Source organism: Coloeus monedula, assembly GCF_965178545.1.
Source record: "Coloeus monedula genome assembly, chromosome: 2".
In the NCBI taxonomy this organism is placed as follows: Eukaryota; Metazoa; Chordata; class Aves; order Passeriformes; family Corvidae; genus Coloeus; species Coloeus monedula.
Genome location: NC_138782.1, coordinates 66,043,322 through 66,056,693, shown reverse-complemented (window position 1 = coordinate 66,056,693; position 13,372 = coordinate 66,043,322). Strand labels below are relative to the sequence as shown.

General features: G+C 42.0%; 1 protein-coding gene across 1 annotated transcript in view; it reads left to right on the top strand.

Moving 5' to 3' along the window:
• Positions 1-13,372, top strand: part of RSPO3 (R-spondin 3) — a gene marked incomplete at its 5' end in the record, with an annotated part of 60,446 nt that overhangs the window by 34,625 nt on the left and 12,449 nt on the right. The window contains 2 exons of the mRNA XM_082303053.1: positions 628-774; positions 3,081-3,278. Coding sequence (XP_082159179.1) covers positions 628-774; positions 3,081-3,278 — 345 coding nt within the window. The remainder of the gene's footprint in view (positions 1-627; positions 775-3,080; positions 3,279-13,372) is intronic.

Below are 13,372 nucleotides of genomic sequence, written 5' to 3'. Positions count from 1 at the left end.
GCCTTGCATATCAGACATGAGCTGTGCCATACATAAGGTTTAATGCATTTGTCTTAAAAATTTCTGAGAATAGGAAATATATCAACAATGCCAATTTGGGTAGCCATACAGAGAATACATGAAATACTACAGAACATCTGATTGAACATCAGGGAACCATTTACAGAAAAAGAAAGATATGTTGATCCAAACCACTCCTAAGCAGATTCTAAATTCTGGCACATTTTTATGTCTCCTGGATGAATGGAGATAGGTAGTGTGGAGCCAGCCCACCACTTGTGCCCCACAGAGTTAATTAGTACCTAAGCAGTGTCAGCGTAGGGCAGAAGCAGCACAGGGTTATTCTCATGTGCTGTGTTCTGTCTGCCATTTGCACAGGTCTCCAAGAAGATTAGCAGTGTGAGGCTGTTCAGCATCAGGCCATCCTTTCTAAATTCTCACCCATGCCAGGGTCACTTGTGGCTGGCCTCACCATGTGTACAGGCCAGGAAGAAGACCTAATATAATTTGCTTCCTTTGAGGATTGTCTGACATTCCTAGAATTGTGTGATTCTGGTATATGTGAGAGAACCCATGGCAGTTCATGGCAAAGAGCAACAACACTGTTCTTTACTGTTTGCATTTCAGAATGTAAAGCTGACTGTGATACCTGCTTCACCAGAAACTTCTGCACAAAGTGTAAAAGTGGGTTTTACTTATACAGTGGAAAGTGCCTTGAAAAGTGCCCTGATGGGCTGGAAGCCAACAATCACACAATGGAGTGCACTAGCATTGGTAAGTCTGGTCCCCATGTCCTACCTGATTTTCTCAGAGGAGATGTGGGATCTAAGGAAGGCATAATCAGTTACAGCACCAGAGAAGTGCAACTTAAAATGAAAATGTTCTTCATAACAGGATGTATTCCCCAGCACAAAAAACTGAAGATATTTCCCAAGTCTACCACTTCACGAGAGGCACAAACTTGGTTGTTTCCCACAAACATAGCCTTGGTGCTAAGGGCAGTTCTGCCATAGGGAGTATGGCCTGTTTGGTCTGCTCTGAGGCAGAACGACATACATCTCTTACTTGCTCTGTTACAGTGCAGCACTACTAACATCAAAGTTCCAAAAACCCTGATCCCACATGTAGTTTAAGAAGGATTAAAACATTAATGGCTTTGATTTAGCTCCCTTGTACTACCTGAGCCTTTAAAGCATGCATACAATAACATTTTGAAGCTTACCTTTTCAAAGGTGAAGTCTAGAAACTAATACATTAAGGAAACACCCCCCAAAAAAACCCCAATCTCCAAAATGGTGTATGTGCATAAACACCTGACTTCAGAAAATGAGGATTAAAATAAAACACCAAATAGGGTGTCACTGACACTGAAGGAGTGAGATTGATGTCATTGTGACTCATTGGCTGTGGAGAAGAGACCTGCTTTTGTATCTTCAGCCTCTGACTCAAAAGCTCCGATTATTCACACAAGGACAATTTTGGAGGTCACCACACCTAACTGTCTGCTCCAGCCCTCTGCCACCCCTCCAAATGAAGGAAGAACAAGTGATATGTTTGCCTGTGAACTGCTGCAGTTAGCATCCCCCGCCACGGGCACGCCGAAGCTGTGGCAGGGTTCAGCTTAGTTTAGTACGTGTGCTGTGCATTGTGGTGGCTGAGGGCTGTGAGCTGCAGTGCCAGCAGTGACCTCTTCAGCCACCAGCAACCAGGGAGCACTTAGGCACAGTCTGGCCATAATGGAAATCTCCTCCCCCAGAGTATCATGCACATAGCTCTCTCTGGCATCGAGTGTTTTGAAGGGGAAGTAATGCAGGAATAAAAATAATCTGCAGTAGTTTGGTGCTTTCCTTCTCAAATATATATTAGTTCAGGTGGTAGTGTAGGCTTTTACGGTTTTATTTTCAAGCAAAGACTTTCATCTTTGAAAGAAATTCAAGGGATCATTTTTGTTTCTTGATGGCTGTTTCCAAGTGGTGTAGACTCAGCTGCTTTAACAATGAGTCAATCTCAAATAGGAAAAGCCATTTAAAGCTATGGAATAAAAGCAGGACCTTTTTGTGCACGTGAAAGGCAGTTATTTTTACAGAAGAGCTCCAGTGTAACATGAAAAAAATTATCCACATGATGATCCATTGGAGGAAGGCTCAGAGATTGCCTGAAGTCTGTTATATTTCTAGGTCTCAGAAAATTCAGAAGTAAATTCTGGATCTGGGAAAATGTTGACTTACTAATTCCTCCTTATAGAGGGGCTGAAGTCTTTCCTTCTTCAGTGGTGATTTATAATCTTAAGCATGCAGTTGGACTGAGAGTAAATATATATATTTACTATCTTTTTTAAAGACGAAGATAGTGAGATGACACAAGAGTAGGACAGCTATTAAAAGCATATTGTTAAGCTTCCAAGGTTACTCCCATTTTTTGTTTACACTGTTTGGATGAGAGTGAAATGACACACCTTCTGATTTCCAAACAGTACAGGATGAACATACACATCACTGGTTTAGAAAGGGTAACCTGCACTGTTCTGAAAAGCTTGAAACCTCACACTGACCCAAATTCTCCTCCGCTTTGCCTGTTTCCAGCTTGTGTGTGCTACAGATGATGTTTCTTTAGATGACCAAAGACACTTGACTTCTAATGTAACATCTTTTGATATCAGTTGGTCCTTTATAACTATTGATTTTGAAATTCAATACCTTTGAGACTTCACTCACCTTTCACACAGGCATCACCAAAGTTTATTCCACCGAAGCTGAAAGGATTTACATCTCCATCAAAACAAAGCAAACTCAGAACAAATGCTGATTTCATTGAGACCAGTTGTGTTGCTGCCTTGTTTCAGGAATGCAATTACAAAACAGCAAGTAGAAAATAGTAACTGACATAATTATTTGACATTATTTTGTGTTGTATATCCTTAACAGTCCAATTTCTGTCAATTCATTGCTGCAATTCACTGCTGATTAATTCCATTAGTTTTGGCCACCTTTTGGATGATGCAGAATGAAAATAATGTACCATATGTATTGGGTATACAAAAATATATCGGTCAGGCTCAGTTTGTTCTGTGTTTATTGCAGTGCACTGTGAAACTAGTGAGTGGAGTCCATGGAGCCCTTGCATGAAGAAAGGAAAAACATGTGGTTTCAAAAGAGGAAATGAAGTAAGGGTCAGAGAGATCGTACAGCATCCGTCAGCAAGGGGCAATCCTTGCCCAGCTACAAGCGAGAGCAGAAAATGTATTGTACAAAGAAAGAGATGTCAGAAGGAAGGAAAAGGTACCAAATTATCATCATCATAATACGAGTTTGCATTGTGTTTGTTTAATAATTCACACCTGAATCCTTAGGCCTCAATTTCAGGTTTCACCAAAGCTGCCATTGATGTGGTGTTTTTTGGGCTGGAGAGAACTGTGCCTTTGCCTGCAGTAAATAAAATCCTGACACTGCTCAAAAAATGAGCTTTGTGTGATCTAGAGAGGACAGGGTGGGCTGGATGGGAAGGCACTTTGTCTCTCAATTCTGTCTGCTGAAAGAGTTGCCAAGATGAAAAGTTGCATGTAGTGCTCAGAACAAAAAGATTCATCATAAAACATGTCGTGGTGGGTGTTGTTTGTTGGGTATCAGGCAGCCAAGTTTCATGCTTCAACAGTAGGATTCCTCCAAACCAACTCCTATTTCATGGTTCCCTACAAGTAAGACTTTAACTCTTGCAAATGCAGTCCTGTGGCTTCTCTCCCAGCCTGAACTCTTTCCACTAACTCTGGATGAATAACACAGCCTGATCCTGCCATCTGCATCTGGGTTGTGGAGTCCCAGCATGGGAGAAAGATCCCAGTGTTGCTTGGCAGACAAGGGAAACTCCCCTTGGTTTCACCCAAGAAGCAAGACTACCAGCAGAACTGTCCCTCCATGCAAGGCAGCTTGTTGGGCTCACTCCCCAGCATGGCAGCGAGTGAATGGCATGTTAAGACTAGGAGATGCTTAAGAAGTCTACGAAATAATTTAGACAAATTCTTCCCAATAGATACTGTTGTTTGATTTTTCTCCCCTCCTTGCAAAGGGGAAGTTACTTGATCTGTCCTCAGTGTAGTTACTCTGGTTGACACAGGAGGAACTATGGAATATTTCCTTTTCTCCATTCCTCCCATTTCCTCTGTCCCTCCCATTTCCCCATCTCACATATTTCTCTCTTTCCTCCCACCCCTTCTGAGGGTGAGTGGAAGGACTGGAGCAGCTGCCCCTCCATGTGAACATCTGTGAGGCAGCAGTAGCTGCTGGTACCAAGTAATAACCAACTGTTCCACTGTTAAATGATGGCCAGGGTTGCTGCACATTACTTATGGAATACTCAGGGGGTTTGGATCGTGTAACCCTTTCGAAGGTTGGCTCATTCCCTGGGGAGGTACCTCATGAGAAGGGCAATAATATTATTAGAGAGAGTCTAAAGGAGGGCCGCAAAGATGGTGAAGGGCCTTGAGGGGAATCCTTATGAGGAGCAGTTGAGGACACTTGGTCTGTTCAGCCTGAAGAAGAGGAGACTGAGGGGAGACCTCATTGCAGTTACAACTTCCTTGTGAGGGGAAGAGAAGGGGCAGGCAGTGATCTCTCTTCTCTGGTGACCAGTGACATGACCCAAGGGAATGGCCTGAAGCTGTGTCTGGGGAGGTTTAGGTTGGATATCAGGAAAACAGTTTTCACCCAGAGCTGGGAAAGCTTGTGGTTGGGAACTGAACAGGCTCCCCAGGGAAGTGGTTATAACACAAGCCTGACAGAGTTCAAGAAGTGCTTGGACAATGCTCTCAGGCACATGATGTGACTCTTGGGGTATCCTGCTCAAGGCCAGGTGTTGGACTTGATGATCCTTCAGTGTCCCTTCCAAACTCAGCATATTCTCTGATTCTGTGATTCTGTCGTTAAAAGGAGGACCTTATGGACCAGATAGCTACAGCTGACACCCCCCTCACCCAAGAACTGGGAACCTATAGGGCGTAGATGTCTCTTCCTCCTCCTTGTGTCAGGCAGTGTCCTGAAGAGGTAAAGAGGTGTACCTGTGTCAAGGCAGCAGCCAAGACAACCTATTTACAGATTCCCTTTAGAAATCCTACAGATTCCTATATTCAAAATGTCCTTGTTTTATTCTGTTCCTACCCAGTGGCACAACTTGAAACAGCCTCTCATCAGCCCACTGTAACTGGGGAAAAAGTCCATTTTTTTTCCCTACCCAAGCCTAATCTTGACAGAGATTAAAATATAGGACTAAACTGTAATTTTAGACTACGAAACTGGGTCTTTTTGAGGCGATGATATTGTGTATTTGCTTATAGCAATTTGGCAAACACTTCAGATTGGACAAGACATTTCTCTTTGAGAAATGCCTGCTGTTCCTGTGTAATAAGAACTTTAGAAGAAACTACTCACGTATTTTGCTATCCATTCTTATTTTATGGGATTTGAGCCAAACCATACTTGAACAATACTGTGCACCACAAGAATTCGTTCACAATCACGAATCTTTTTCTTTCCTTCTTTTTTGCAATATGCATAAAGGTGGGGTTTTTTTCTTTCTTTTGAGCAAGTCACAGTCTATATTCTATCCTGTTTTATGCTCAGTAGACAATTCCTTCAAAAGAGAAATCTATGTTCCACCTCTATCTGTGCCCTTGAGATTTGTGTGCCTATGTCTGAGAGCCACTTCTTTTTTGTTCTGACATTCATCTTCTCAGTATTCACAAAAATCTTTCCCATTCACATTCATCTTTTCAGGGAGATGAACTTATTTTATTTCTTTTTAAAGAAAGATAATTCTTAATAACACTGAGTAATATCACATATAAAACATCAGGTTAAAAGAGCTTCAGGGGATGAATTATGGTGACAAGCTAGGAAGGTAAGAATTAAGCTGTAAGTTTTCCTTCTGTTCCTACTGGAATGGAGAAACAAAGCTTTCCAACTTAATCTCCAGGCAACATATCTTCCCTACTGCTACTGTCCCATATTACACAAAGAGAAACTTTGATTCCCCTTTGAACAATAGAATAACTGCCCAAGAAACCAAGCCAGGCTCTGTTCTCAAGGCTAGCTGTGCCCTGTCAGTGAGTGCAGAAGGAGGTGACAACAGAAACACTTGAAAGGAAAGGGAAAGTCAATAAGTTTGTATTTAGTGTTGAGAAATATTGAAAAGGCTCTTTTGTATTGTACAACTCCCCGTGGCATTGCTTTAGAGTTGAGCTTCCATGGCACTGGCTTTTGAAGTGTAGCAGCAGACCCAGCAGTGACCAGCAGTGCTGCTAATCTTTTCTCCATGGCCATCAAGAGAGGGTCAGCTCGGTCACTCTCGGCCATTTCAGTGTTGGATAGATGTCTGTGGCTGAGGGATTTAGGGCAAAGACCACATGATGACGGGGTGTGCTCGTCACAGAGGCCTCAATGACTTTGCTCGAGACGTTGAGGTCAGCGACAGGATGTTACTCAGTGAAGGCACTGCTATCGCACAGCAGCAAGGACATGTCTCTGGAACAACTACACAAAACGAGATAAAGCAGATGAAGAGGGCTTTTTTCCTTTGTTTGTTTCCATCTGCTGGTGTGTCATTGAAGCTGATGAGATGTCTTGCAACCATTTTTTTTCCCTCACTGGCTATACAATGATGTTTTACTGTGAGAAGATCCTAATATTTTAGGAATGGATGCAAACAAATAGGAATGATGAGGATACAAATAGTCCAATTAGCCTAAAAGGTTCTTTTTACTTATTTTAGCACTAAATTAGTGATCCCAGTGTAATCTAACAGGGTAATTCCCATGTGTTCCACATTCAGGCTCCTTTTGTAGTTCAGTCCCATCCAAACCTCACTGTAATTTATTTAATCATTCTCCTCTTTTAATCCCATGATGGTGCGTTCTCTTTAGTCTGCATGATTATATGATATTAAGTTCCAGTTTTTTCTTCTTCCTTTCTTTCCCTCACACTTTTTGTTTTACTCCCCCAGTGCACTGTAACTTCTACCTTCCCACACTTAACACCTTCTTGACTCCTACCCTTCACCGACAGATAAAAATTGAGTCTCATGTTTCCTGTAGCCATGTCCATTAATGGCAAATGGCAAATAGATGTACTGGAAAAGCATAACTTTCAGAGATCTTCAAACACTGCAAATTATCCATCAATATTATTTCTTTGCCTCCATCAATGTTCTCTGGCCTAACACAAGTCCCTTTGGACTGCTGTCTGCAAATGTGTGAGATTGACTTTTACTGGACGAAAGACAAATATTCTGAAATTCCAATATTCTGCATACAAAAGTATTTGTGGGGAAAGAATTGCATGTTTTCATGAGTAATTCTGCCAAGAAGAGAATATTCACCATATGACTTTCTGTTGAATCCCAACTAAACCCCCCCAGAAATCAGACAATTTCAAGTACTTTCAGAGGACACATTTTGATCAGTTTGAAGAGAATTAAAGCACTCACCAAAACTAGTATTAGTTATGAACAAGGAAAACACCTTAGAAATCTGGGTATTATGCAAGCCAATAGATTACATTGGTTACACAGTTGTACTGTTGTAAGCAAATAAACACATTCCAATTGTTTCTCATTCTTATGTTGAATTTTTGCACGCCGGTGGTTTTTAGATGTTGAGAAGACAGAAGCAATGTTAACTGTTTCCCATTCTGTGCAAATACAGACCAAAGAAAGCTCCTGTTCCTGACAGGCAAAAATTCAAGCATTAGGCATGAAGACATGGGGGGATGAATGTGGAATAGCATGTTTCTTTTTCCCTGTGGAGTGTAGGAATTGTCACCTTATACTGTCAGAAAGCAGGATGCTGTTATGAGAGGACGAGGGGTATAATTTTAGTCAAAATTCAAAAGACTACAACCCCCTGGAGGCAAAGTATCTTGTTAGTTAATGGTTTGAGCTGTAAGGAGAATAGAGACATTATGCTATGATTTTTTTTTTTTTTTTTACATTTACAGCAGGAATAAGAGAGATAGCAATGCCTTTGAGGTGAGGAGCTGAATCCTAGATGCAGACTGGTGAACTGAAGGGAACCAGGGGAACAGGATTTGTTGCTAAGCAGATTTAATGAGGAAGTGAATAAATTTTGGGTAAATAAATTAAAATAATAGGTTCTATACTGTGCAGCATACATGTGAATATAAAACTGCAGGTTTCATTGAATAGCTTAGAGAACCGAGACTGTTGTTTTTTGTACTAGTTCCTCCATCTCTTATTGCTGTATGTCCATATAATGCTTCCAAGCATATTAATCAGATCATGTCTGAAAAAGTCTTCAGCTGGCTATGGTGTGAGGAGGGACTCTGTGGGCAGAACAAGTGTATTTCAGGGGATCCACAGGTCAGCCACAGTAAAACAAAAACTGGCTTTAAAAAATACTCATGTCCAATACTAATTTTACCTAGTCTTGGCAAAATCAGGGTTAGAGCAGCATTTCGTTGTGTTGATAAACCTCTAGTAATGGCTGTACATCTGCTTATTCAAATGAAGTCTGTCTCTATACACTCCACACTCCGAAGATAAAAGTGTCTTTCCAAGGCAATGGAGGCCCACACCACTTCAGTAACTCCTCAGTGTACTATTTTGAAACAATTTTTTTCTGATTAAAAAAAAAATGGACAAAAATTCTAGATATTTCTAGTATTGACTACTTTTACTTAATCACATTTAAGTCCTAATGTGGGAAAGTAAGATATTCCTATCACAGCCCATTCCAAAAGTCACATCCTCTCACTCATATATAGCTCAGTGGCATTTAAAACAAGAGGGCTGGAGCATGTGAGCTGGGGAGACATCCCAGTACACGGTTCGCTCGTGTAACTGTGAGAGATGGAGTGTCCTGTGTGAAGGTCACTAGTGTGGTTATGGTTAATGACCTTACTCCATGGCGGGTCACAGGACTTCTGAAACCTCAAAATGAACATGCAGCTAATTACTGCATCCCCATGTTTACATATTGCATACGCCAGTGGGTCCTAACTCTGGCCTTTGCAAGCCTGAGTTACTATAATTGAGGAATCTTTCTTGTGAAGAGTTTGGTTGTTTATTTTCCGTTTGTTGCTGCCAAGAGGTCTTCTCATTTCCTTTCCTTGCGAGGGTTTTGACTCTTTAACTTTAACACATTTCCAGCCTCCAATAGTAGGGCTGCTGAGACCGGGAATCCACTAGTTGCGACACGAAGGGAAATGGCATCCTGGGGATACCCCAGGCGAGGCAGGGCACAGTCAGCACCTGGCTGCCACTGCCACTGGCCAGCAGACATGGGCACATGAGAAGAGAGCTGGGTGAATAGGCTTCAGAGGGAAAAATAAGAGGAAAAATAAGAGTCAAAATGATCTGTGAATCCAAAACAGCTAATAGTAGAGGATGTACTGACTAGAAATCAAGCACTGAAAGATTGGAAAAGCTATTTTTAACCTTGTAGCATTTTCAAGATTTAATCATAGGCAGTTTTGGAAGTTTTACTAAGGTACTACCTGCGAACAGAGACATTAAAATCTGAACTAATTGCTAACAGTGTTCCATTTCACTACAAGTATGTTTATTTAGTTTGTGCTACTGTGAACACTAAATTCTCATCAAGCCTCCCAGTTCTGACAGAAGCATGTGAACACACAAGCAGGTAGAACATCCATGCTGTGTGCCTCTGCACATATGGTACTACACATGCATGCACACCCTCTGTACATGTGCACCATGTCGAGGTTGTGCTGTCTGAATAACAGGCATCTTGATGAATACTCAGGCGAAAATGGTTGTGTCCTCAGATACCAAAATTAGTTTAAGGCCTGCAGGGTGCTGTGCTGACATTGTCTCTATGCTCCTTGGAAGATGTTCTCCTTTTCCTGCTGCTATCTCTTCACTTGCCACCTTCTGCCTCCTCCCTGTCCTGGGGAGCGTGGGAGCAGTGGAGAGGTGACTCAGATGCCCTGAGGTCCACTGGACCATGCTATAAAAAAATGTGCTGGGCACACTGATGATAAAAACCATCAATTTCATATTAACAGGGATAGTGTCAAGGCTGAAACAGAAGTATGTGGTCAATTGTTCTTGTAAGGGAAGTGAATCAGAAAAAAGCTGATTGCATTCTTTTATTAAAACGTGAACAATGTGAGAACTGTCCTCCTCAGATCACTAAACCAAATAAGGGATAGAAATCAGCTCTTTTTCTCTTCTGATCTTCCCTTTTTGTGCCTCCTTGTGCTTCAGAATTGGCTGGCTGACTATGTTTTAGATGCCTGAGCTTCGTAGGAAAAGCTGAAGGGAATACAAGCCTCTCAAGAACCCTTCTTCCTCCCCCTTCCAAGATATCCATCAGGTATTAATTCAGCACTAAATTCCCAGCACAGGCCTAAACTCTTCCCTCTTGAATAAAAATGTTTGGGATTGAAAGCTCCAGCTTTAGAAGGTGAAATTTGCATCTGTGTCTATTCTGTGAAAGAAAAGCAGACAGAGGTCTGCTCCTTGCCCACAAAAGCCAGGTCCACCTTCTGGCTTGCCACCAAACCAGCTGGGCTATTCCCTCCATAGCAGATTTGACTGGGGAAGAGGGCAGGTCAAACAGAGTCCTTAAACAACCTCCCAGTTATGCTGTGCAGACAGGCAGGGTTCTGCCTAGTTCCTGATCTAGTTCCTCCCTGGCACAGCTGGGAACAGCTCTGGCACCTTCACCTTCAGCAATTTCCCATTGTTTCAGGGAGAGGCACGCAGGAAACTGTGGCTGCTCTCCCCTCTCAGTACCACAGGACAGAGACCATGTGCAGAAGAGCAGCGTCAAGTTCTCTCTTATGCCTCATCCCTTCCTTCCTCTGCCAGAACATCCTCGCATACCCATCTTTCTTCCCACACTGGTCTTCTATCACAACTCACAGTTAATGATTCTAAAGTCCTTCCCTGAACTCCTAGTGATGTAAGGAGCTCTTTCTGAGGAAGGGACATGTTTGTCACTGCTGGAGGAAGAAATGAGGCTCTTCCAGGATGTGTGCCACAGTGGGATACCTTGACAACTTCTTTCTGTTGACGCTTCAGCAGACCCCACATCAAACTGTTTTCTCACCTTTGGACAATAATGCTACAAAGTAAATGTGAAGGGAGGTGGCTGCTGGGAGCGGGGCCCACCTGGTTCTCACCACCTGGAAATCTAAACTCCTCACTATTTTGACCTGAGTGTCCTGGAAAGAGGAACAAATGCAAGAGAGAAGTTTGATAGTGCATCTATCAAATTTAGTCCAAGAATGCGAAACATCTGGGGTATGTGAGCTACAGAGTAAATCAGGCTGTGGATGTTTCAAGTCTAATGGCGACACGTCCAGCACTGTTTAATCAGCTAAATCCTGGGCTGTGGAACACTTCCATGTATAGCAATGCTGTTATAACACTGCAGCCATGGGCAGCATGGCACTCATTCATTATTGTGTTACAGCTGCCCTTATTTTAAAGGGCCTGATCCAAGACCCACTGAAATCCCATTGACTTCAGAGTACTGTGGATCTTACCATGAAGCAGGGATTTTCAGCATTCCTTTGTAACAAAGTGAAAACAAAGGAGCACTTTTTTGGCTGCTATTTCTCCTCATCTCTCTGGATATTGGCCTGTTCTTCCCCACCCAGGCAGCTGTATTTGTTTTTCCCCACCCAGGTCTCTGCATCTCCAGTCTCATTGTCTCTTCTCAGCTCACTCTCCCTGCCAGTTCTGACACCTGATGTAGCCTTTGGTCTGCTACGGCTGCCACCTCCCAGCTCTCTTTCACCTTCATCACTTTGAAAAGGGTAGGAAGTTAAGTTATGAAGTTAACCACTTGCTGCCATAACCTTATGTTATAAAGGTCCAGGGAAGCTTCAGAACATTCCCAATGAGATGATAACATCCAAGGTTATTCTCAGAGATTGTAAAGATCGGGAGAGAGGTTGTGGGAATCTCTATGGAAGATTTTTAAGGAGGTTAGGCAAGCAATCATCAAAGACAGCCTAAGTATCGTAGTTCAGCTTCATAGACTAGTAAGGGACTAGATAATGCTTTGATAAGCATTTATGAAATGGCTACAAAATTTCCACAAAACTTTTTCTTGCCTGTTGCCTTCTGCAAAACTCCCACAGAGACAGCATACTGCCCATTTACAGAGCACGAATCCAGGTATCTCTGTCCACTGACATCAGTATAAGGCCTCCTGCTGTCATTTACCAAGCTCAGACTTTTATTTGGGCCTGAGCCAAAGAACTGAAATCAACTTTTCTTTCATTTTGTCCAGTTTAGTAATTTGCATTGCAGAGATATCTGTTCATGTTTCTCTTAGCATTCACCAGCTTTGAATAATTGGTGCAGGAAGAGTACAGGGCTGGATTTTCTTGCTAATTTACCAGAGATACAAGGGAGCAACTCTGCTAATGAAAATGTGTCTATTTTAAGAGCAGATGAAGATGTTATCCATGAGGGTCATATTACTACATGATTAGGCCTGAAAAAAAATTAAATAAGCACAGATGCAAACAAATATTATTTTCCAGTAATTTTTGTTGAAGTAATTTTGCAGTGACAAAAAGTTAATTGGAAGAAAAACCCCAACATTCATCATTTAAAAATGTGGTGGCCATGCAAGATTTTTCTAAATTTTCTATTTTTAGTTCCTTGAAATTCAAAATGGTAGCAAAAGAATTAACTTGCATTCCATGAGTTAAACATACACAGCTGACATTAAGGTCAGAATTTGACAACTATCTGTTGGGTTTTTCTATTGTTATTTTGTTTTACAAGCAAAATGACCCAGTAATGAAATTTCTCAATTCTAGTCTACTCCTCCCCAATATCAACAGCAAACAGTAGCCCCAGTGTAAAGATTTACAGCTACAGTTATGTCTCTGCTTTGTTCTTGAGCATGTATTTACTTCTGCCCATTTGCTTTCTGAAATTCTCTCTCATTTGTCATCTGAAGAACTCCGTTTAAAAGGAAAACAGGCTTCAGACATGAAACACAGCTACATTCCTGAAACATGAGATGAACAACCTTTAATTCACGTAACCTTTCATTTACAGTAATGTTTAATGGATGGGCTGGTTTCATTATGGACAATGCCTCTCCCTGTCATTAGCCTGCAGAAAGGTCTAAAACTCTTAAGCATTTAAAGGAGCTCTGTTTCGGGCTCTGCCTTCTTTCGTCCCCTCCCTCCCCCACTCCCCATCACCCCTTCTGACTGCCCTTGTTCTAAGTGCATAATCTAAATGCTGTACTCTGCAAATTGCACTTATTGCTGGCTTCGAGCTTCGAAGAACCCTTCTGAACACTTTTTATACAAACCCTAACAAGGTCAAAGTTGGAAAAATCTCAGCTGGTGGACTTGGATCCCATGAGCTA